Genomic DNA, 24,707 nt, shown 5'->3' with positions numbered 1-24,707 from the left:
CAGCCTGGGGGTTGGGAAGGGAATGCCCCTCGAAGCTGGCAGGAGAGGGCAGGACAGACCTGCTGGGGGCACCAGGACTCCGCTCTACCCGCTCCTGATGCCCGGGCGGCTCGGAGCAGAGGCTGAGAGGTCGGGTGACTGCTGGGGAAGGGGTCCAAACAGGGGCCCCAGGTCCCCGCAGCCCGGCCCACCTCTCTGGGGTTGAGGCAGCCTTGCCCGCTCTGCCCGACCACCCACGACCACTGGCGCCCACCTCACCGACTTCTGCTTCTGGCGCCCCCTGGTGGCAGTAGAAAGGCGGCTTCTCTGGTCAGTGCCCAAAGCTGCATCCCAGCCCCGGGATCTCACAGGGACAGAAAAGGCAAGGGACTGCACGTCCTTCCTGCTAGGGTCACAACTCAATGGTGGTGCACAGCCCTACTCCCCCCCCCAGCTACAGTCCTCCCTTGAGTCCAGGAGGCCCTGAGCACTGCTCCCCACACCTCCCACCTTGGAGGGAGCAGACAGATGGAGTCAAGGGCTGGAGGAGATGGAGCACCCACACTCACCCATCTGGCTGAATGGGCACTTTATTAGTGGTCCTCACTGTCCCTGCCTGCTGCCGGGTGACCCTGGCCCAGCCACCTTGTCACTGGCAACATGATACAAAAACACAGAACCATAACGAGGTACAGAGAGGTGTGTGCTGCTGGCAAGATCCTGCACTGGCCATTCCCTTCCTGCTCCCCACAGCTCACTCCATGGACAGGGCCGGGGTGAATGGCTTCATGCACAGAGCGGGGAGCCAGAATGACCCTGGACAGTCTTCTGGACCCCATCTCAAGCCTGGGCCTGCCACAGGCTCTTTGGTTATCCGTTGGGGGGGGTGTACCTAGAGAGTGTTGGGTGGTGTCCAGGTGCTCAGAAAAGAGAAGGTCTTCCACTGGTTCCATTCTCCCTAGTACCTGATAGAGTCACCGCAGCCAATGGGCCTGCAGGGGCACAATTTCATGATCTTGCTGATAATCATGGGGGACATCACCCAGCTACAGAGCTATGCAGAAGGGGCATTGGAAATGAGCAGAGCCTCAGGCACACAAGCAAGGGTAAGATGCTGCATGTGCCAGAATACGCCCCCCGATGGCAGAGTCCTGCCCCAATCCCCTCAGCCAAGGGCCAGAGCCCCTTCCTGGTTGCATCTTCCCTGAGCAGTGGGGCTTAGCACACGTGGCCAGAAGTCCTGAACTTGGTTGGGGTCCATGTCAAGCCGCTTCTCCACCTGCGTCTCTTCACCTCCGGGCTCCCGAGCCTGGCCCAGCCAGCAGCTCGCCCGCCCTCAGTCTTCCTGGCAGGCAGTCAGCACATTGTCCGCAGGGCTCTGGGCCAGGCACTGCCCTGGGACGGCCCCACTGATGTTGTGGATGGCACCATAGGTCTGCTGTTGCTGTGGGGACAGAGCTGTCCTCTCCGAGACCAAGCCATTCAGAATCCGGGGCACGTAGGGCTGCGAGCAAATGGGGGTATTAGTGCTTGGGTGGGGCAGGCATGAGACGCTGTACCCCATTCCTCCCCCAGTGTCCCCCTTCCTTCCAGCAGGAGGACACCCAGTGCTCATGAAGGGCACAGAAAGAAATAACATCAACTTAGGATGTCAGGACCAAAAATATGCCAACTGCAGAATTTCCTAGCAGCTACAGCAAAACAGAAAATGCAATCAATTACACCGTTCTCCGGATCATAGAGAAGGAAGCACACACACTTATTTCTCAGAGGAAACAAAGCTTTTCCTAGCACTGGATCCTAGGAGAATTTCTCGTTTTATGTAAGACACAAGTCTCTCTCTGTAGGCCAGGCTTAGGATGTTGTCAATGGGACCTCTGGGAAACTGAATGAATCGTTGTAGGTTATTTCTCTTTCCAGTCCCAGGCTCCCCTGCTGATCCTGGGGCAAAGCCCTGCTCTGGTCCTCCCCAGACCCAGGCAGGGAATAAGGAATTTACATCATCCACCTGCCCTGCTTCTTCTTTTGTCTGGCGGGCACAGCCACAGGTTTGCTTCTGGGTAAAGAACCTTCTCTGGGGCTGGTCCTTGGACAGACACAGATAAGAGTGGCTGACGCCTGGGAAGCAGCCACTGGAAAGAACACTGCTGATGAGATGGGCTGCTGCCCAGCCTGGTTCTTTCAGGAAGGCCAGTGGTCACAGCTCTGGGATCCCGTGGCTCCGTTTTCCTTTCCCAGCCCCACCTTAGGAGCAGGACTGGAAACAGGGAGAACCAGAAAGGAAAGGAGTCCCAGGGTCTGTCCAACAGGGTGCCTGCTCTGAAGCATTAATTGTTCAATTCAAAGGGGAGTTGGTCTGACACCACAGAGGACCTCACACAGGCGGTGTTGCTGAAACACTCATGGTAAGTGCCACCAAACCACAGGGCCTGCGATATTGCTTCATTGTTTTAATGCCAAACCTTCTAGGCATTAAATATGCAGAGAAGGAAAGTGAGCCTGGAAATGAAACCAAGGGGGATGGGCATACGTCGTGGCAAACCTAATTCTCTTCTCAGGGACACATGGATGTGGCTTCACATATGTAAGTTAAAGCACCCAGAGGGACCAGGGATTCTTTCTCAAGTGACATTAATTCAGCAATTTGCCTGGCACATGATCAAGGGACTTCTATTTTTAAAAGAGGTGATCGAAGCATGTTTGCAAGGCCCATCTGGTTGGGGCCGTAGCCAGTGCTCGGTGCTGGGGGAGAACCATAACTTACTGTGAATGGTGGCGGTACTGAGGCCTGGGCCTCACTTCCTTTGTCACTTGCAGATTCTTCTGTCTGCAGATAACAGCAGAAACTTGCAACAGTAAACAAAACTGATCTTCCTGAACTAATACCCTCCAAACAAGTAACACCCAGAATAACAGTACCAGCTGGCACCAAGCTCCCAGCAGTAGCCCAAGAGAAGAAGGGGGGGGCGGGCGGGCAGTGCAGGGAGAAGGGAAGGAGGTGGGGAGGGAAGCCACACATTGTACCCAATGCCCACGCCTTTCCCATGAATAAATAAAATCTCGAGAAGGCTGTTGATATGTGAATGGGTGGCGAGTGAACTGACATCTCCTCCCAGGTCCTGGCTGGGTGGCAGTGGGGGAAGGGGCCCTTTACCTTGTAGTTCAGAGGGCTGAGGTGCTTGAAGCATCCAAAGCAGGTGTAGCCCAGGCAGACCAGGATGGTGAGCAGCACAACCAGGAAGGTGAACAGGGTGGCAGGGGCTGTCAGACCTGGGGACAAAGGGATGCCAGCCTTAGGGAGGGAGCGAGGGAGGGGCGGCCATTCACCCTCACGCTGCTGAGGAAGGGTCCACACGTGGTGCAGGAACTGTGGGTGACTTCTCCCTCAGGCAGAAAATAAAGAGATGGCACCACTCCCCAGACCCCTTCAAGCAGCTGGGATGGTGTCTTAACAGCCAGGTGCACACAGAGCGACTCACCGAACAGCTGGCATTATCCCAGCTCAGATTTCAGGTACTAGGACACCAAGTCAATGGCAATTTCCCAGCTTCCTTGCTGGGTCAGTTCCCTCCAGTCTCTGGTGCCCTGCACCCTGGGTGCCACATTCTGATTGGACACCGAGTTGATGCTGTTACAGCAGTGAAGGATTTGACTGACTGGTATGGATATGGGAATGTGAGGCCAGGGCTGCCTCCCTACCCCCAAGGCAGAAGGGCCCCTCACCCAGGCGCAGGAAGGAGAAGAAGTAGAGCCAGAAGAGGCACAGGATGGGAGCAGCCAAGGCCTGGTTCACAGCCGCGAAATGGATCCTTTTCTCCAGCTTGGCTGGGAGGTAGGCAAAGTAGAGGTTGTGCCGGTCCACCATGTGCTTGAGCAGGATGTAGATGAGGCCTGAAGAGATACAGCTGTAAGCTGGAGAGCTGGCTGGGCCACAAGGGCCCCTCTGCCCCCTCCTCCTGGGTGGCTATTTGTGCATGGAACTGGGGCTGGGGCTGCCGCCTGACTGCAGAAACCAGAGAAGGTGGGCAAAACGCAAACTGCATTTCCTAGCTGCTAGTGTTCTTCGTCTCTCTCCCCTCCCCCACCTCCTTTCCTTACCCCCTTCTGGTCTCTTTCTGACCCTAAGGAGATGTGTCTATGAGTCTGTGCCCATGGAATACTGAAATTCTAGGATCATTTTGGAGAAAGAAGCTATTTAACACGGAGATACCTGGCCTCAGCTTCTTCCTGGGCCCCTCTCATGCTGAGCACCCCCAGATCCTTCCATGCTCCCACTCTCCTTTCCTTCTCCCACCCAAGCTGACCTCCTGCCCACACCACAACGAGTGGATCCCCAAGGATCTCATCCCAGGGGCGGCACATAAGGTCGGTACTGCCTCTTCTCTATTATGTCAGGTTTAAAAAAAAAATTGTTATTTTGTTTTGAAAGAGTAATGCTGTATTTAAAAAATAGTACAAGGCAGTAAACAAAGAAAACTAAAATTTCCTCCTACCCCTAAACCTCAGCTACCGTTGCCAACAGTCTCTTGGGCGTTCTGTTTCCTTTCAGAGTCTTCCATTTGTTGGCCAGTTCCTGATGTTTTATTTTAGTGGCAAGACCTTGGCCTTTGAAATAGAACAGTCCCTAAGTTCGAATCCTGGCTCTACTTCTCACTGCCACGTATCAAGAGCTTCCTCTGTGAGAGGAGACAGAAACTAGACCTGGCTGATAGGACGGTGTGAGAATTAGTGTACCGTCCACGGGAGCGCAAGGCTGATCAGCCAGAGAGCACACGCAAGAGCCTCAGGCATTACTTCGGGCTGTCTTTGCTGCAGAAACAACCAAGAATGACGTGGTCAGCGGGCAGAGAAGCTCAGACCAGGAGAAGTACACAGTCTGGAGGCCAGTGGAAGGAATTCATTACAAGTGAAATGCAATTTGGTGTCACCTGTGACTCTGTGGCTAGATGAGGTCCTCTATGTGTGGGGCTCTATAATCACCCAGTGATGGCTGAGCCGGGGTGCTTGGCAGAATCAGCCACCCCCCACCCTGGACCGGCTCCAGGGCCACTCACCGAATGGCACGATGATGGGACAGGTAATGCTGTAGGCCATGATGACGGTGAAGACACACAGCATCCATGCATACATGGCTCCGAACTCGAACTCGAAGGCCTGGTTCTGGGGGCAGGAGGAGGTGAGGCGCTTATGGCTTGTTCTACCCACACCCCCTCCGTGCACCCCGGGTGGTGAGGGGAAACGCCGGGTAGAGGACTTTGGAAACGGGAGGCTCACAGCTACCCCCACTTCTTGAAGTCCTTTGTGCTCCTCCACAAGCCTTCTCTAGCTTCACTCAGCTCACACCCAGACCTCAGAAGGTACCGTGATCATCATTCCTTAGTGTTTCCTTTGTTTGAATCATGTCCACCCAACAGGCTCGTGAGCCTCTAGAGAGCAGAGGCAGGGCCTAAGGACAGACGTGGGCATCAGACCCGACAGCAGCTCTGCCCAGTCTGGCGTGTGTCCTGGACCACCCGACCTCCGCACCGCCCTACTGCTTCGTCTGTGCGTCTGCTCAGTAGGGGACGCACAGTGCCCATCGCGCCCACTGATGGGGTTCTGATGATGAAATGAAAACACACAGGGCGTCTCCACTTTCTTCTCACCGGTACCCACATGGCAATGGAGAAGAAAAGAGAACCCACACCACCCCAACTTAGAGAATCTTAAAACAAATGTCACAAGCCCCAAATGCCTTCGACATCAGTGGTAATCTTAAGAATCCACGCACAAGGTTGCCCAAGAATAAGGAATGAGTTGGGGTTGTGTGTGTGTGAGAGAGAGAGAGAGAGAGAGAGAGAGAGAGAGAGAGAGAGAGAGAGAGAGATCAGACTGGCTAACGTGCAAAAATCCACCTGTGAGTTCGAGTGGAGAATTTTGCAGACATGCCACATTTACGCGGGGTCCTCATACCTCCGCCCCGCTCAGGGGCGCCCCTGTGCCCCTGGTGAGCAGCTCTGCGCACCGTGTCTGGGGTGAGGGCCGGGTGGGAAGTCAGTGCCCGCCCCGCCAGCGCGTACCTGCTTGACGTTCCTGCGGTCGGCGGCGGTCTTGGCCATGATCATGCGGAAGGTATAGAGAATGAGGCCCGGCAGCCGCAGCAGCTCCATGCCATTGCCGATGAAGGCCGACGCTATCACGTAGTTCACAAAGAAGGCGCCCTGGTCCGGCAGAAAGACGCACCTGGGGACCCGGGCGGGCGTGTGAGCTGACAGCCTGGAGAGCCTCCTTCCCACCAGAGGGAGAGGGGGAGCCCCAGGCTCTGCACTCGTCCCTCCATCCCACACGTGCGTATGCATCACACACGCGTGCCAGGCCCTGTTCTGGGCACTCAGAGAAACAAAGCACGACCCTGCTCTCATGAGGTGTTATGTCCCATCTAGGAGACACAAACGAACATGGAAATACATGTATGCCAGGTGCGCAGCAAAGAAAGCAGGGCGGGCAATGTGTACTGTGTTAGCACGGTGGTCAGAGAAGCCTGTCTGATAAGGTGATTTTGTGCAGAGGAGGTAAGAGCGGGTGTCATCCAGAAACCTAAGGAGAGAGCATTCCAGGCAGAGGAAACAGATAACGGCTCTTGGGGGAGCGAGTCTGGCCTGTCAACACAATAAGGTCAGGGGCCAAGGTGAGGGGTAGGGTGAGGCCGAGAGGTGTGGCAGGCTGGCCCTGGACAGAAGAGCTGCTCTGCCTGTGGGGAGGGTGCCAAGGGGCAGGGAGACCACGCAGATAGCTGCTGCTGTCATCTGTGTGTGGCATGAGGGCGGTCCCGGTGGAGGTGGTGGTCAGATTCTGGATCTATGTTAGAGACAGAGCTGTCAGGATTTGCTGATGGAGTGGGTGTGGCATGTAAGGGAAAGAGAGGAGACAGGAAGGACTCGGGTTTGGTTTGCCAGAGTAACCAGAAAAACAGAGTCATGGCTAGGGAAAATTGTGGGAGCCGCAGATTTGAGGATAAAAGTCAGGAGTTTGGGTTGGGGCAGGTAAAGTCTGAGATGCCCAGTAGAACCCAAAGTGGGGCTGTGGCAGGCAGGCGGCCAGGGAGTCCAGAGCTGTAGGCTGGGGTTATGCACGTGGACGTCTTCTAATTCAGGAGTAGTCCGGGGGCATTAAAGCAGTGGATCTGGCTGAGGTCACCTAGCGAGGGAGTGTGGATAGGACTGAGGGCTGAGCCCTCGGCAGCTGATACTTAGAGCTTGGGGACATGCAGAAGAACCCACGAAGGAAGCTGAGAAGGAGACGCCATGGATGGAAGAATGAGAAGAGGGGAGTCCCAGAGCCTGTGAAGACAGCATTTCAAGGAGGAAGGTGCGATGAATGTGCCAGATGGTGCTGACAGATCAAGATGAGGACCGAAAGCTGGCAATCTGGAAGTCACTGTCAACCAAGAGCTGGTGGGGTGCAGGTGTGTCTGTCTGTGGCTGCCAGTTCCCGAGTCATCAGCTCACCCAGAAAGAACCCATTTAAAATAATGCACCCCATGCTTCCAGACAAACACGACAGCCTTTCCTATAAATATCCCTTTAGAAAAGTCCATCTTGAGTCTAAGGGCCTCTGTTAGGACTTAAAGTGCAATGTGATAGGGGCTGCGATTGCATCCCAGCTCTGCCCTCTAACGAGGAGGGTAACCGTGGACAGATTATTCAGCATCTTTGGGCCTCAGTCTCCTCATCTGTAAAAAGGAGATGATCGTAACTCTCATAAATTGTTGTGAAGGTGAAATGAGAGAAAGAATAAAGCATTGACCATAGTGCCTTCTTAAATAACAAGTGTGTCCGCTAAGCGGGCATCGTATAAGCTGAAAACACTAACCAGGACACACATCACCATTCTCTTGGTAAAGAAAAAAAATCGTTCCAGTCCAGACAGTCACTCTGGTTGCAATGTTAATTATTATTCTCCCTCTCTGCTCCCTGGCACCACTGAGATCCCGCAGTTCCCTTTCCCCAGCGGCTCCATTCTCGGTAAGTAAGTTTCAAAGAATGAACGAGACTGCCTCTAATTGAGTCTTGGCCTTTAAGAATAACCCCATTTCTGCACACGAAGCAAGCACAAAGTGGGCCAGCTCCCACGGTGCGGCCAAAGGCTTTGCCTGGCCCCAGCCCAGCCAGGGACCTGGTAGGGCTGATGGGGAAGCCCCAGGCCCTGTGGTCTCCGGTCCCCAGGAGGAAGAGGTCTGTTCTGAAGCCCAGACTAACCTTCCCCCAGGGCAGCCCCAGCCCGTGGGACACTTACTGGGACCGTGGTTCCAAAACTCAGTGTGACTGATACTTACTCCAACCTGATAGAGGTGTCTGAGGAACTTTTGTCAAAGAGCCACCGGAAGAAAAAATCCAGACTGAAAGACAAATGCATCCCGTGAGAATTTATTTCCAACACTCCATGGGATCGCTACATGTTTTCATTTTTCTCTGCTCTAAAAACAGCCTGAATCTCAAGCGCTCCAGTTAACCTTTAAAAGGTCACTTATGACAGTGTAACTTGCCAGGCCCTGATTTAACAGAAACTTCCTTCCTTGGGATAAACAAAGTCAGGATTAGACCCTTCCCCAAAGTCGAAGGTTGCGATAAGTTTTGTTTTCAAGCTTTTCAAAAAGTATGTATGTTAAAGGAGGAAGGATCGCATCTCCAGAAGTACCCACGGACCAGCACAAGTGCACCCCAAGTGGATGTGACAGATTTAAATGTTGTCAGGGGTTTGCATCCACTCCAAAACTGTTCCCATTCTCCGGGGGACAGTGATCTCCAGATGTGACCCTGATTCTAAGCTCAGAGCAGGAGGTGGCGATGTGTACCTGGTGAGGCCGAGGGAGGGCAGAATCAGGACCATGAAGATCAAGAATATGTAGACTTTGGTCATCATGATGCGGTTTTCCCCTGACCTGCAGGGAGTCAGAGGTGAGTGCCCAGTGACCCAGGCCTTGTCGGGAAGCCCCGTGCTGTGTGCCCATTGCCCTAGGGGAAGGGGCCAGAGCTCCCGGGCACCCACTTGGTCCAGTGAGACTCCAGCAGCGTAGAGTAGTAGACAACGGACGGGAGCAGGGCCGAGAAGGACCACAGGAGGAGGGTTGGGAAGAACTGGCTGACGATGGGGTCCTGGAAAACAAGGTCCATAGCAGAGAGAGTTGGGGGCTCTGAGGCCATGGCCTGTGGGCATGGTGGCTCAGTGAGGGGCTAGGGTGGGGTTCTGCTCATCCTTGATCCCCAGAAATGATACTGTGCCTGGTACAAGTTAGGGATTCCATAATGTTGGCTAAATAGACAATAATCGCACCTTATTTTGTATAGTATAGTTCTTTTGAGTGAAGACATCAATTTCACATACAAATAAATTTCCCTATAGAAAACCAAGCATACCGCCAAGGGAAGAAGGCTGGCCCTTCCCCCATCTGCCTGCTTAGCTCACAGTGGCCCAGTCAGAGCTTACCAAAAATACTCTGTTCCCAATCCTGTCTGCTGTGCCCATTGTACTTGTTACTGTAATTACATGACTTGATTAACTTATTACGTTCCTTGATTAAATGAACATAAAAATAGAAAGAAAAATTCTTTGAAAACTATGTCGGCTACTTCGGAAAGATTTGATAAAAGCCAATTTCTAAAAAATGCTGTTGAATTAGATAAGAATAAATTAACTGTAAAAGACGGAGGGAAACGAAATCTAGGAGGGTTCTATACTTAGACTGGCTTTGCAAGTATCTTTAAATTCTTGCTTTCCTGTTAGAGACCAAAACTGGAATCACAAACAATGAAATAATGGTGTGGTTTGTGTAAAACAGACAAGGGGAACTCTAATCAGCAGATCCATCCTCAAAGAACCAGCCTTGACCATACAGCAGAAGACTGACAAAGAAGTGAACATGTACGTGCTTTAAATCGAGACAAAACTGCTTCAAGTACACTATGTATTTTTGATGACGTATTGAGTCAGGTAAGAGAGCTTCAACCACACATTTGCTCATTCGGTCACCATCACAACAGCCCCATGAGTGTAATCTGGCAGGTGTTTTGACTCCAGTTTTTAGATGGAAAACCCAGGCCCAGAATTCATCAGCTAGGGAAAGGCCGAGCAAGGACCAGGACCTCAGGCCTCCACACAGAGTGCTTTCCTGGCGTGAGATAAAACCAAATGCCAAGTGGAACTGGAGCAAAGAGAAAGATTTAGGGTGCTAGTTCAGCAAAGCTAATTATGGGAAACCAATATCTTTTTACGTAGATGCCAATTTAGTGCGTGTTTAGCTGTCATCTCATTGATTCATCTAAGATTTTAAAAAACCATTCATTACCTATCTGGAATCAATGACTTTCTACAAGATTACCAGAAACTGAAATGTAAGAAAAACAATTAATTCATGGTTCTGCCACCCCAATCCACAAAGCTCTTTTCATTCTTTCCTTTCCACTCCCAGTAGCACGCATCATACACCCACATCGTGGGCCCATGGCTGTAACCATGGCTAAGGGATAATTCTACATTCTGTTTTTATCATAAACTCCCAATGTCTGCTAAAAGTCTATATAATTTTTAATGGAGGCTTAATGTGCTGTGAGACTGAATATACTTCATTCAACTCAAATGGCACCTACTGCTGAATATGTAGATGGATTCCATATGTTTATGTATATATGGAATGAATACATACATATGGAATATCTAGATTACTGTACGGGGTTGCAATAAATGTGGCCATGCTTGCTCAGGGCTTAAAAAGCACAGTCAATCATACCTATATACATTTTTTAAAACTTTAGTTATTTAATTAATTGTCGGTTGATTTTTAAACGCATAGACATGAGCTGAGCAATAAGGCCGCCTGGTTCAGTGGCCCCACCTCCCTTGGCCCCCGTTCCTCCCCCACTCACATTCAGTGCATGGATGGGCTTGGTGACATTGAACTTGTCCATGGTAGACAGGATGATGGAAGGTGTGGTCAGGAAAAACAGCCCCACGGAGAGAGTGAAGTTGATGCCCAGCCACTGGAACCACCAGCGGAGGCCCTGGATAGAGAGGTTCTTCCTGCAGAGGAGAAAGGACACAGGCCCTGGAGGCTTCTCTCCCAGGATCTGGCTGCCAACCTCATCAACAGTGCCCATGGCTCAAGCGGGTCAGAAGGTCCCATCAAGGCAAGCCAAGAGACTAGCCTGACGGCTCTGGCTGAGGGTTCATTCCAACCTCAGGAGTACAGGCAAGTTCTCTGCACTGAGCTTCATCTACAGGAAGGTCAAATGTTGGGTCCCTGTGATCTCAGAGGGAAAACAATTATTCACTGCTAATATGGCTGCCTCAGTCTGGGGGCCAGAATCTACCCTAGAAGGTGCCATGAGCACCCAAGTGGACCCAACAAGGCTCCGACATGGCATTTCTTAGACCGGTCTGTGATCTGTTATGACTAATGACACATTCTTTCCAACATGGCCATGGGCTGGGGTCCCAGGAGGAAGGAGGCAAGGGACGAAGGCACAAAGGCCCAGCTGGAACCTGCCTGACCTCTCACCCCATCAAGAACAGACTGACAAACCAATCCCAAGTTTAGAAACAAGAACCAGCAAGCAGAACCACCGGAAGCAGAACGAGAGTCCAGCAGAGACAAGCACCCAAACCCACTCTGGACAAGGAACTGAGGCTAGACCGGACGGCAGCCATGCTGGGGCCACTGCTGGGGCTGCCGTCACCCTGGGCATGATGCTTAAGGCTCACCGACAGACCCTGTGGACACAGCTTAGCTCGTCAGCATGTCTCCCAGGCAGGAGAGGCAGCTGACACTTGACGTAAGGCTGCACTGACACATCCAGCAGCCATGAGCTATGTGTGGCTATCAAGCATTGACATGTGGCCTTTCCCGGCCTGCGTTCTCACCAGCAGATGTCCTCTGGGTAAGCAGCAAAGGTGACTGTCCACTTGGAGGTGCAGAGCTCTCTGCTGTGGGAGGACGGCTGGGGCTCACCTTTGCACCGAAGACCCTGACACTTGCAGGCGTTGAAGTCTTTCAGGATACTGCCAAGAAATGCAGAAATAGCCAGGGCCCAGACCACGGGGGTGCCCCGTCCATACGCAGCACACAGGACCCAGTAAGACTGGGAGCCTCGTGGTACAGGACCTTTGCTTTATTATTACTCATTTATTATAATTAATGCTATGGAAGAGATGCCATGCTTGGCCCACTATGTGGAGGATTCTATTTTCCTCAGAACCACGCTGCAAGACAGGGAGTATTATTCCTGTGTGACAGGTAAGGAAACGGAGGTTCTCCAAGTTAGGTTCTGCACCCCATCTGTCTGGCTCCAGCTGCCACGCATTTGCACTGCCCACACACTGCTCCTCCCTGGGATCCCGCTGGCAGTGGCCTCACCCTTCCATTCTCTCACCTACTCCCCAGACCCCATAGTAGCATCAGACAATGTCACATGTGGCCTGTTCCCATTCTGACTTTCCTAGGACTCCCACTGCAACACTCGCCATCTCCATGGTTCCTACTCACTCTCCCTTTGGTCTCCCATGAAGAACCCACCAGCTCCCTTACTCCTAAGAACACCCTTGCTCTCTCCACTGGCCTCCTCTTGGCTCCAGCCTCACTTCCGGGTCTATAGGGCACATCCAACAGACCCTTCCCAGGGTCCACAATGCCCAAGGCAGGGAGGCAGGGAAGGGGCTTTTGCTTGGCCACCGCCTTTATGCATCCTTCTCCCAACCCCACCCCTGGCTGCTCCCAGGCCAAGATGCACCATGCAAACCCCGCCCCCCATCCCCACGCAGCAGCTGTGGGCGTCCTGGAGTGCTCAGGGGTCTGCCCCCACAGCTGTCACTTTTAGGAAGATGAGGAGCCCGTGCACAGATGAAGGATCTGTGGTTGCAGAGTGGCTATCTGAAGGGCGTTGGCATCCATCCCTCCTGGCAGAATTCTGGGACACAGAGCTTGTGGGACTCTTGGGGCAGCTGGTGGGAGCCCTGGGCAGGGTAAGACCACATCCACCTGAGAGGGGCTCATCTAGAATCACCCACGCCGCCCAGCTGTCACACAAACATGGGCTGGACGCCCTGAGGGAGTGAGTATGATGGCTGCTTCCTCAGCTGCACCTGGGGAAGTCGATGGACATGCCACCGACAAATCCCAGTGCTGGTGACTGAGTGGCTCTATCAAGATGGACAGCAAGGTATCTGGACAGGAACAAAGGAGTCAGCCAAGGAAGGGCCTGGGACACTCACTAGGTGGCCATGGACTTCTCCTGGAAGGTGACGAAGGCCATCCCCAGAGGCTTGTACTGGACCCTGCCCTCCTCCTCTGTGATTCTCTCTGCCAGCTTGTCCTTCATGCGCGTGTAATAAGCAATGGCATCCTCCTACCAGAAGACAGATCCCCTTGTGATGCCATGGCCCTGTGTAGGTGGCAGGGGGACCCCCGTGCCTGCAGTCCTGGCCAGGGCGTAGGTCCTCACCTGCTCGCAGCCCTGTACTTCGCAGCAGCAGAACTGGCCACAGGGCTTGGGATTGATGAGGGTCCGCTGGCCGGTCTTCGCCTGCAGGTTTGTGTAATAGGTCAGGCTCTTCTCAGTCTTTTTCCTGCAGTTGGATGCAGGGGAGGGGACAAACTTCAGACTCACAGCCCTGTGGCACGATGGACCCCACACCTTCCATTCAACCATGAGTCACCACCAGAACTGGGAGTTCAGCTTTCTGAACAGGTAAAGGGCAGAGCCTCCCTCCTCCCTTCCCAGGGGGGCATCTGAGGCCATCAAGGAAGGATGGAGGACGTCTCTGAGGGGAAAGGTCAGAAGCTGTAGGCCAGCTTAACCCCTGCCCGCCACCCGCCCTTACCTCTCCTTGCACAGGTATATCAGCTTGGCCACGTTGTAGCACAGCTGGACCTCCACTACCTCGCATGTCGGATACGCGTCCCTATGCCCAGGGTGGGCCAGAGGCAAAAAATGGCCATTAGAAAAGAGAACCCCCAGACAGATGAGACCCCCCACATCTCCAAGGTTGGCAGGGCAATCACAATGCTCATTCCTGTGCCGGTGGAGACCTCTTTTCTCTTTCTCTTTTAGCAAAAGGGGAAACTCTGAAATTTAATACAAAGAGGCCTTTTTTAATAGCATGAAAGTAACTGCCTGTAACTGACAAGTATATACCCACTTGGCTTTAAATCAGCTGGCACCTCTAATGGGGAAAAATACTATTCATTATTCCGTCTATCCACCCAAAGGAATAGATGTCTTGTTCTTTCCAGATCATATCTACCTTGGACCATCACTGAAATCCTATTTAGTTTGTGGCCCTTTTGAAGATCACAGACCTTTTAGGTCTAATGAAAGCAAAGCACCCTCAGCCCAGAAAACGTCTACACATTAACAATCACAGTAAAATACTTGTAAGTGTGCTGCACATATACAATTGGGCAGGTACGCTTACAGTATTAACTTACTTCATCTTGACCATAACCTGTGAGGGTTTGTCCCCGTATTACAGATGAGGAAAATCAGGGTAAGAGAGGTTAAATGACTTGTGCCCAAGGTCACACAGCCAGTGAGTGTCTGAGCCAGGATGGCAATCCAGGTGGCCCCAGCTGCAGGACCCATGCCCATAGCTACTGTCAGAAACTCCCTTATCATCCACACAAAATCAATACATACAGCTCCTGGGGATCACAGTATAAATCCCCACGACTACATGCCAGGCACTTTTCTGGGCACTGGGGATGGAACCTGGATATGTTAATATTTTAGTGCGAGAGAGACAGCCCACAGGTACACCAGTCATTCGATGAATCAATAGGACAAACTTCAGGTCCCAGGAAAAGCTCTCAGGAAGAGAACCCTGGTGTAAGTATCCCTGACACAAGGCAAATTCATACTCAGTCCCCACAGATTGTAACAGCGTTCACTCGATGCTCCCTCCTAAAATAGGGGAAAGTATGATTCAGTGTTTGTACGGGAACGAGCGGAAATTCTTTCCTCTTTAGGGTTACACTGGTTCCAAATGACACCTAGCAGGCAGCCCTGGGGAGCTGTTTCATGGAACAGAGAAACAACGTTCCTGTATCCAGTGTTTATATATAAAAGAATATTTCAAAAATACTTGGAGTTTCTGAAGAGGTTAGTCAATACATTGTAAACATTCATTGAAAATTCCGTTTATACTAATAATTTGCTTAGCAAGTGTTCTCGTCAATAGGGCAAAGTTAAACTGTAGCCAACCCTGGTTTATGCTACAAATTAGTGATTGTTGAACTGCTAAGGGATGAATATAGACTCGTTGGCCTGGGTTCAAGGCCTCCAGCCCAGGGTCCCGGGACCTTCCCAGCCTGCTTGTCCCCCTCACACCCCCTTTCCTGATGCTCCGTAGGACGCCCCGTGCTCATAGCACTGTGCACACAACTTCCTTCTCACTGGACAGCCCTTCCTCCAGCCCCCGCTGCAGGGATCCTTGGTGCAGGTGCTCAATGGGGGCTGCTGGGGAGGAGGTTCTGCCAGGAGAGCGTGGACTCTGTGAGGACAGAGCGCTCATTCAAGGGATGCCTACTGATGGAGGAATGGACGAACACACAGGAGAAGGGGCCCAGGTCCTTCCCCTTGGACTGGCTCTGCCCCATGTACCTCTTACTCTGCAAAGCTGACACTGAGAAGCCCAGGGAGAATCATTTTCCTTCCCCATATGCTCTCGAGACGGTTATTTGCACCAACACACTGGCCTGTACTCTGCTCACATGGGCAGCGGACAGGCCAGCCTGGCCTGAGCTCTTCCACGGCACCAGCAGGACAGCACAAGGCAGCCATTCGATGCTCACAGGGCAAGGTCAGGTCCTTCCTGGATCTCACCCAGGTGCCCAAGTGGAAGATGGAAGCCTGTCACCCCAGGCCCCTGGCCTGTGGTCCCACCTGGAGAGGCTCACTCCCCTTCCTGCCCTGGCCCTACTCACCGGAAATGATTCTCCACAGTCTCCTTTGTGGCATGGCTGGGGAGTCCTGTGACAAACAGGGTCCGCCTCACCTACCGGAAAAACATACCAGAGAGAAATGTCACCAGGACAAGCCAGTCTGTGGGTAGGCCCAGGTTTTCCACCCAGTTCCAGCCTCCCCTTCACCCCCGCCCCCCAAAAAACATCAATGGGAATTCAGCAGGCTCCAAGGCTGTCCTTCGTGGCCTGGCAGAGCCCTGAAGCATGTTACCTACATAGCATCTCCTTCTGGGCTGTACAAAGATTCCATTTTAAAAGCAATTCTATGAGCCTCCTTTTGCATGACAGGAGACTAAGAAAGAACCCAGAGAGGGGAAGTGACTCAAAGAGGATCACACAGCAGATCAGAGGAGAACCCTGGCCTGGAACCAAGTAACAGAAACTCCCTCCCCGGTCAAGCTGTGTATTGCAAAGGGAGAGGGGACCGTTCTCAATCCGAACCTCTTGGAAGTGACTTAGAATCAGTAACTTACAAGCCCAAACCCCAGAAACCTAAGGGTTAGGTGACAGAATAGGGGGAAAAAAGACCTAAATCCTAAAAGAATCCATCAGAAAATTAAGAAGGTAAAAAAAAAAAAAAAAAAAAAAAAAAGATAATGCCATGTTGGAGTGCAAATATGCAAACCGGGTCCCCCAGCAACCCCCTCCTGAAGCTCACTGCCGTGGAGCTCCTGCTCCTGGGGAATAAGATGGGGTGCCATTCCTCTCTGCCCCCGGCCCGGAGCCTCACTCACCAGGCTCTCCTCTTTGTACTTGATGGACTGGGTATGGTGCCGCATGAAGCCCACGGTGAGCAAGAGGTAAATGACGGCGAAGATGGTGTGCAGCCAAAGGAGGTTGTTGCTGGGGGGAGGACACGACCAGCCATCAGGGGACAGGGCTCCTGGGCAGGGGGTGGGGGCCGGCGGGGGCCTGGGTACCCTCACCGCACTGATCTGAAGGCCCATGGCTTCATCACAACGGATGCCCCCAATGGAAGCCACGTGGCCACTGTCCCCCTAGAGAGGCCCTGTCCTGACAAATGAACAGTCCCTCCTGGTTTCCTAACACCCCCTCCAAAGAGCGGCTGCCTAGGATGGGCCCGGAGCCCAGCCACACACTCCCTGCAAAGGGGCATTCAGACGTCAGCCCACCAGCTTTGCACCACCTCGGGCCACCCAGGGTTCTGGAATCTGCCTTCTCCTTGGCCTCGCCCCTCAGCACCCTCACACCCTCCCACCCCATACTCACTCAGTCTGTAGGTTTGCTATCGTCGTCCTCCCAAAACTGTAAGGGTCTTTGTCTGCAGAGAAGCACAGGTACTTAGTTCCAGGGTCACACTAGGGAAGTGGAGTGGGGTATAACCAGCCTCGGTTTGTGGAACTCTGAGGAGACGGATCACCGAGGGCCGGACTGGTCAGAGGACAATGACGTCCACCCAGTCTTTTCAGAGCTGCCCCAACCGAGGCCTGTGTGACTCCAAGACGCGCCCTGATAACGTCTTCTCAACCCACCATGTGGGTGAAGTCAAATTTGAATTCACTGGCTTTGAGGTTTTTGTGGCATTCCTTAAGAAATTTAAAAAGATCCTAAGCTGTTCCCAAAACCAAGGCTGGGAATCGCTGGGCATCAGAGGTGGATTCATGGTGGCATTTTGGAGGCTGGATTCCTGCAGTGGCTTGGAAATGGAATTCCTCACTCTGATTTGGACTTTGAGCATCACAAAGGTCTTCCACCAATGGTGGCCTCCTGATTTGGGTGGGGGCAGGAAAGTACACAACACTCTCTGAAGCCCAATTCTACAAATCTTGAGTTTTGCCTCCTACTCAGATAGGACCAGAAATTGATATCAGGGGCCCCAGGTTTGGGGTGGATTCTTCTGTGGATTTTTCCATCAGATGGAAAAGTCCAGAAAGTCACCCTGAGACCTTCTCACATCTGAGTGTGAGCGTGAATCCTGGGGTTCTGGTCCACCTCCACCACAACGAGCCCCTTCCCCTAGGCCTACGCTCTGCCTAGGCTGACATAGACAAGGACAACAAAGATGGTTACCCAGCAGGTCCCCCGAGAGGTTGACGGGCAGGACGACACACAGGGACAGGAAGCTGACCACCACCAGCAGGAAGATGATATGTCTCTGGAAGGACAGGTAGTGGATGGCGTCCTCCCCACACCACTCCAGGATCTGGTCGTCACTGGCCAAGACACACAGGTGGAATCTTAATACATCGTCATCACAGGCCCGGCCCTTGGGGCCTGGAACACATGACCTCCTTTAACCCTCCTGACCATCCCGGGAGGTAGGTTCTAATTTCAGCTCCTTTTTTACTCCATAGGAGTAAACAGAAGTACGGAAAAGTTGCATAACTTTTATAATCACGTAGCTTGTAACAGCAGAGCTACGACGGGAACTTCAGAGCCTGTCCTCTTAGCCCCGCACCATACTGCTGGGCAGAGGAGGGTACCACCATGCCATTTGTGTCTCTAGAAACATTAGTGTCCACATCTGTGTAGGGGTGAGAGGTATAAATACAATGAGTGATCCCATAGCCCTTTCCTGCTTCTGTGAACAAAGCCACTGGCGAGGGCTGCTGGGAACGTCCTTCCGAACGGAGCTGGGAGGGTGTCGGGGCTCACGGCTCCCATACTTTTTCCCATCTCCCCCTCAGCCAAGCTGGGAGAGAGTGGTGGAGCCACTGCTTAAGCATGCCAAGGCTCATATATCCTCCTGGCCCTAGGTCCTCTCTGTCCCTGCCATGGCCCCAGAGATGGGAGGTGACCTACTCCCCCCTTTCCCACCCTCAGTGCTATATTTGGAGGCTCCAGGTCATTTAGGGACCCAGAAAATTCTGGGTTCTGACAACCAGACTTCCATGCTACCAAGGGAGATGGGCAGTTCTCCTTCTTTCCCACTCTCCTGAAAGGGAGGTAGGTGCCCTGAGGGTACTGCTTCCAGAAGGCTAGAAAAGCACTGCCCTGGGAACAGATTAACGAGGCACATGCTGCAGCACAAAAAGGCACATCGAAAGCTGTGGCGCACGGGCTCAGTGGTCAGACAGACAGACCACAGTGGAATCCTGCCCAGCCTCCTCCGGGAGCCGGTCCCAGGACTCACCTAGGCTGGGACTCACCTAGAGCCGGGAAGGCACTATCTGCTGGCTACCTGGTGACTTAGCAGGGGCACAGGTGGCCGTGAGGATCAGCATCTGGTGCCTGGCACCTGGCAGATGCTCAGAGGTACGCTTGCTAATGTTACTCCTTTCTACTATCTGTCTGGAGGACAAAGCTTTGCAATTAACTACACTGTTTTCACTTAGAAATAAACTACCGAAATGCACATGCTTTGCCACAACATGTTCTTACTAAACAAATACAACTGACAAGTGAGCAATTTTCAGTACAGTTTTTCTTGAGACTCTCTTCTGACTTCCCTCTCTTGCCGGGGAAAGGCAATTCGGAAGGAAACTGAGAGGCCTCTTTAAATGTCAGTTGTAATGTTGGCTGTGAGCAGATGTTAAAATTTAATTGCAACTTTAAAAAAGTCCAAGGGTAGTCCTTTCTGTGGCTAGAAACAAAGAAAAAAACCACCGGGAGTTGAAATGCAAAAAACATGTTTGATATTAGCATTAAAATGACAAGGCAGAATACATGGCTATACCCACATGACAGCCCCACTCAATGAGAAATGAGTGTCCACATGGAGAGGATTGTTGGGGACACAGAACAATGAACATAGCGGGCATGGAGAGGGGAGGCACTGCAGGGCAAACCTGGAAGAGCCTTTCTAGTTACCATGAAAATAATGAGTCCAAGTTTCTGGCTTTGCCACTGCGTCCTCGCTGAGAGTGGGGTCCAAAGCCCAGGAGTGGCAGGCAGTGGCCTGAGCCCCAGCCAGCAGGGTCTATAGAGAGTGGCTGACCAAAGGAACGCATACTACGGACATCTTTCAGAGGTACAGTTACGGGGGACTTACAATTTCTTCCTATTGATTCTTTTCTGCATGTGCTGGACTTTTTGCTCAAGGCATTTATTACTTCCAATATCAAAAGGAAATGTGTCTGAGGGACATGATTTTGTGGTGGGCAGGGAAGGGTGAGGTCCCACTTCTGCCTGTCCCACTTCTGTCCCCTTCCTTCCTCCCTGAAATCCCTCCTCCTGCTTCAGACCAGAGTTCATTGGCTTTTCTACAGAAGCTCTACCTCCTGCCAGTCCCCCTGGGAAGAACTGCCCCCAAACTCTCGTGTTTACAACACTCTCACGCGTGTTAATTCATTTGAATTAGGCAGAGCTGGCATCATCCTCGGTACCCTTTTATAGTTGGGAAAACTGAGGCCCAGAGAGAAGGACTTACCCAAAGTCCTGTATCTACCATATTTCATCAACTCTAGGGTGTCCTTTGCTTATTTGGACACCTCTGAAATGGGGTATACCCTATGATCAAAGCTGGTCACAGCTTCACAGGCATTTTCTTATTCTCAGTGCCATGTCAAATAATATGCATCTTACAAAGCAAGGGTTTCTTGGTTTTGATGAAATATGACAGCAGGTGATAGAGCCAAGACTCATATCTTGGTCCTCCTACCACATTTGAGATGACGAATTGGCTTTCTCTCCCCAGACCCCAGGTTAAAACACACACACACACACACACACACACACACACACACACACACACTTTTAAAGGAGCTGAATATATCAAGCAATGATTAGTTCTCTACTTTTCACTAATTCAAAGACATCCAAAACTGCCTAGAAGAACTTCTATGTAAATATATCCATGTCAAATAATAAGTTGTTATAATTCCTGCCTAAAGGGAAAAAAAAAAAAAAGGAGCTTTAAATAGCGTGTACAAGGGCTGCCTGGGCTACCTTTGTTCTCAGCCCCCACAGGCTGCTTTGGACCAGAACTGAAAAGTACCTAAGAGGCCCCCATCTCAGGATTAGGCATCTTGGCTCTTTCCTCCCCCAAAGAGGAAAACACCCTAACGAACCCACCCAAACAAAGACACAGACACACACACAGCTGCCCCGCTGCACTCACTTCAGTCGGAAGATTGCAGTCAGCCAGGGGCAGCATCCCTGGAAGTGGAGAGATCAGGGATTAGCCTCGAGCATCTTGCCTAGGAGCAGATGTAATTATCGTCTTTGACATTAAATGACCATCTAACCTCCCCTGGTATAAAAACAGCACTTTTGTCCCAAATTCAGCAAGTTACCCCTCATCCCAAACATGACATTGTCTGCACACTCCCAGTCCTTGGCAATATGCCCTCCATCCCTGGAATTTTTGCAAAAACCTCTCAAATTAGACAATTCGTGGAATTACACAAGTTCCAGGGCCAAATCACAAAACTTGAATCAACAGTTAATGAAAACTCAGGGCAGCTTTGGAGAAACTGATGTGGATTTCTGTTTGTTTCAAAACGACTGAATGGGACGTGGGACCAAAGAGCCCTGAAGTGAGATTCAGAGAGAGAGGAGGGTCTGTAGGTTTTACTGTCCATTGCATCTCTGAAAACTGATACCCCATATAGATGGACTGTTACCCAGCTGGGGAAGACAAATATTGTTCATCATTCACTTGACAGTTACTAAGCACCTACTGGGTGTCAGGTGAGGAACAACGCTGCGTAAGACACGGTTCTTGCCTACATTTGGCTCACAAGCCAGCAGGCAAGTGAATAATTAACTGTCACACAAAGCCGTACAATAACAGAGACAAGTGCTGGGATGGGACCACAGGGGATTCCATAGCCCTCTGCCTGAGAGTGAATCACGATCCTGGGTCATCCAGCAGCCATTCCCCTGTGGTACTGCCCAAGTCCAGGTGACTTTGCCAAGGCACAGAAGAGTTCTCACCAGCACTAGCCACTCAAGGCCAGGGTTCCAAGTTAGCGGCTGAAGAGCAGCACCCCATCCTTTCCACCCCCGACTCACTCATTACCTCTGGTCCCCACCACCCTGGCCACAACCACCACTGGCCCTGAGATACCAACCAGCTCGCTTTCAAAGTCTTGTGGTCCTTGGGAGGAAGATGACGACAATCTCTGAAATCTGGACCCGCTAGAAACACGACAGGAAAAAAGGTCAGATAATTCTCCTAAAATATCTGAAAACTTATGTCCAGTATCTTGCTGCCTCTTAGAGCTCAGGATCACATCTACTAGCCCTCAATGGCTGGGGCACAATGTAACTCATCCTGTGAAAAATATACACAAGGGCAGTGGCCATTCCTAGGTATGTAGGACACGAATCTCTGTTACACGCGATTAGAACGTGGGGTCAGGCATTGGTAAATCATCCTGTGCCCCACCTCCCTGGCCCTCAGCCCTGTGACCAGTCTACCTAAAAGGACTTCAAAGTATCACCTGTGTACAAGATATTTCCCCATACAGCAGCTAAAACTTGGAATAAGTACTGTGTGTTATCAAGTCTAAGACGACACTGGTTGTAAGGGGCATAATTACTGTATGAACCATGAAGAAAGAAAAATGCTCCCAATTAAACTATGACTACCCCTGATAATAAGCTGCATCCCGATTTCAGAGATGAGAAAATGTCAAAACGTGCGTTTTAGAGTGGATGAACTCTGGCATTTTACATTGTGGCATTTTAATCAGATCCTTTCTTCTGAGTAACCCACAAAAACACTCTGTGTGCTGTAAATTTGAAGTGTTTGCAATGTTCATTTTTGCTTCTATTTTCCTACTCCTGGCTCCACCATCTAACAGCATAAGACGTGGTGTAACTTAACTTTCAAAGCCTTTGCAGAGAACGGTCTCATTTGACCTTCACAGGAAGCCTATGGGGAAGAAAGGACAGGAGGAAACAAACCCCCAAAAGCTTGGGGACTTGATCAAGATCACACAGCCAGGTCTCCTGATTTCCAAGTGCTCTATTCTATTATAGTGTTTGGTCCCTCCTAGGGCTGAATGTGCCAAGAACACATCAGATGTCCCCAAAGGGTCCCCCAACAGTCTAAGGCTCCAACACAGCTGAAGTAAGAGGCCCCACCACCTTACCCCAAGGGTAACACCCTCAGGCTTTCACAAATGCCAGAGCGGAGACCGTGGGGAAGAAGGTGCACTTACAGATGCACCCCTCACTGCTCCCACACAGACCACACTTCAACATGGAGACAGCCTGTGCTGCAAACGTGGAGAATCTGCTTGGTGAGGGGCAGGCGGGGTGGGCAGCCGGGGCCAGTATGTGTTTTCCCATCCAGTTCCTATTGCTGCATCTGACACAAGACCCTGTGGTGTGTGACAACCAGCTGGAGCCGGAAACTCCAATTGTGCAGATCAAGAATTCATTTTTCCCCTTCCGGTGATGCAAGCAGAGAGCTGTCAGAGCCCAGAGAGGAAGTACAAGAACCTGAGGTCTGTGGTGTGTAACAGACTCATCCAGGCCCGGCTGAGTTAGGGCCATTGGCTGGCACTGCCCCAAAAGGTGAACAGGAACAGCTCGTCAGTGGTTCATGATTAATCTGTCTCACCTCATCCCAGGCCCAAGCGAATGAATTTCAAAGAAGATGCACTTGAAAATATTCAAGGTAAGAAAGAACACTGGCATCCTCCTCCTCAGATGATAAAAGCCCAAAGCATCTAAAGGAACTAGATTTCCTCTGTAGCCTGAAGGCAGCAAGGTCCACGGCCATGGCCAGGCCAAAGCCCCAAGACAGAGCTGGGCGGGTGGCCTTGGTTTTCTCAGCGGCACAGCGAAGGTAACATGGCTGACCTCTGGGTCTGTGGTGCAGAGTGGGGAGAACAGTCCCAGCGGATGCACTCAGTGAACGTGATACAATATCAGCATCATGTGTGAGTCCTGCTTGGTGGGCTTCACAAGCCCCCATCTGCCCCACACACACACACACACACACACACTCACATTCGAGGTGATATGTCTTTTTTACCTGTCTGCTTCTGACACCAAGGCAATGCGACCATAATCCCAGAATCTTCTTCTTATGAATGAAAACGCCAATATTAAAAACTAAAAGTAGAAAAGAAACCAAGGGAAAGCACATTGGAAAGCTTCTAATGAGAAGAGACAGGTGTCTTAGGGGCAAAGCCCACCTGCCTGCCTCAGCGAGGCTAGAAGGGCCGTGGAGATCATCCGAGCCCAGAGGGGTTCCTGAGCTGCCCAAAGCCACACAGCTCGCGCTAAGGCCTGATGCTTTGCTCACCCACCTGCTTCCCTAGCTCTTGTCACCTGTTCCCAAGTCACGAAGGCTGTCAACACGGACACCAAGCTTGTCCCAGCACCCTCCTCACCAAACACATCAGCCTGTCCTTTGTCCTCAGGCAGCTTTGACAGCCATAACCATCCTCGGCCCTGATCGCTCTTCAGCGGCCCCTGGGCAGGAAGGCGAGGGTTGGCCTCACTGCCGCCCTGGGCAGCAGCTCCCTTCTTCATTTAATGTAGAATTTCACTTTTAATTTTTTTTTTCCATTTTTAATTTCTGAACCAAGGTAGCAGAGCAGCCCAGGCTGAGCCGGAATCAGATGATCTATTTTCAAAGGCTGCTCAGCAAGGGCCTGCCCTCTCTGCCCCCTGCCCCTGCTTTCGTGGCCATCTGGTGTGGACATTTCCCACATATCCAGGTTTCACAGCTCCCCTAGCTCTTCTGTGACACCCCACCCCCCCCATAACTTTCTCCAATAAAAATCCACCCTCACCATCACACTCATCTGGAGCGCAAATATCTCCTCTCAACCAACCTTGTTCCAAAGGCACCCGCACCCCCAGCCCTCCTGGG

General features: G+C 51.7%; 1 protein-coding gene across 4 annotated transcripts in view; it reads right to left on the bottom strand.

Moving 5' to 3' along the window:
- Positions 1 to 551: 551 nt before the first annotated feature.
- The window catches only part of TMEM63A (transmembrane protein 63A), a 30,800-nt gene continuing 6,644 nt past the window's right edge, over positions 552 to 24,707 (bottom strand). For all 4 annotated transcript variants that reach the window (XM_019730910.2, XM_019730913.2, XM_019730912.2 and 1 more), the window contains 21 exons: positions 23,862 to 23,941; positions 21,946 to 22,012; positions 20,991 to 21,028; positions 18,002 to 18,144; positions 17,201 to 17,252; positions 16,705 to 16,813; positions 15,932 to 16,002; positions 13,831 to 13,911; positions 13,452 to 13,575; positions 13,222 to 13,355; positions 11,875 to 12,012; positions 10,881 to 11,034; positions 9,007 to 9,113; positions 8,813 to 8,899; positions 8,294 to 8,356; positions 6,039 to 6,201; positions 5,034 to 5,139; positions 3,703 to 3,870; positions 3,134 to 3,249; positions 2,744 to 2,806; positions 552 to 1,483 (listed from right to left, as the gene is read on the bottom strand). In XM_019730910.2, coding sequence (XP_019586469.2) covers positions 1,316 to 1,483; positions 2,744 to 2,806; positions 3,134 to 3,249; positions 3,703 to 3,870; positions 5,034 to 5,139; positions 6,039 to 6,201; positions 8,294 to 8,356; positions 8,813 to 8,899; positions 9,007 to 9,113; positions 10,881 to 11,034; positions 11,875 to 12,012; positions 13,222 to 13,355; positions 13,452 to 13,575; positions 13,831 to 13,911; positions 15,932 to 16,002; positions 16,705 to 16,813; positions 17,201 to 17,252; positions 18,002 to 18,144; positions 20,991 to 21,028; positions 21,946 to 22,012; positions 23,862 to 23,941 — 2,232 coding nt within the window. In that variant the 3' untranslated portion in view covers positions 552 to 1,315. The remainder of the gene's footprint in view (positions 1,484 to 2,743; positions 2,807 to 3,133; positions 3,250 to 3,702; positions 3,871 to 5,033; positions 5,140 to 6,038; positions 6,202 to 8,293; positions 8,357 to 8,812; positions 8,900 to 9,006; positions 9,114 to 10,880; positions 11,035 to 11,874; positions 12,013 to 13,221; positions 13,356 to 13,451; positions 13,576 to 13,830; positions 13,912 to 15,931; positions 16,003 to 16,704; positions 16,814 to 17,200; positions 17,253 to 18,001; positions 18,145 to 20,990; positions 21,029 to 21,945; positions 22,013 to 23,861; positions 23,942 to 24,707) is intronic.

This window comes from Rhinolophus sinicus, linkage group LG12 (genome assembly GCF_036562045.2).
Source record: "Rhinolophus sinicus isolate RSC01 linkage group LG12, ASM3656204v1, whole genome shotgun sequence".
NCBI lineage: Eukaryota > Metazoa > Chordata > Mammalia > Chiroptera > Rhinolophidae > Rhinolophus > Rhinolophus sinicus.
The sequence above is the reverse complement of the archived record's forward strand: the minus strand, read 5'-3'. Positions and strand labels throughout refer to the sequence as shown.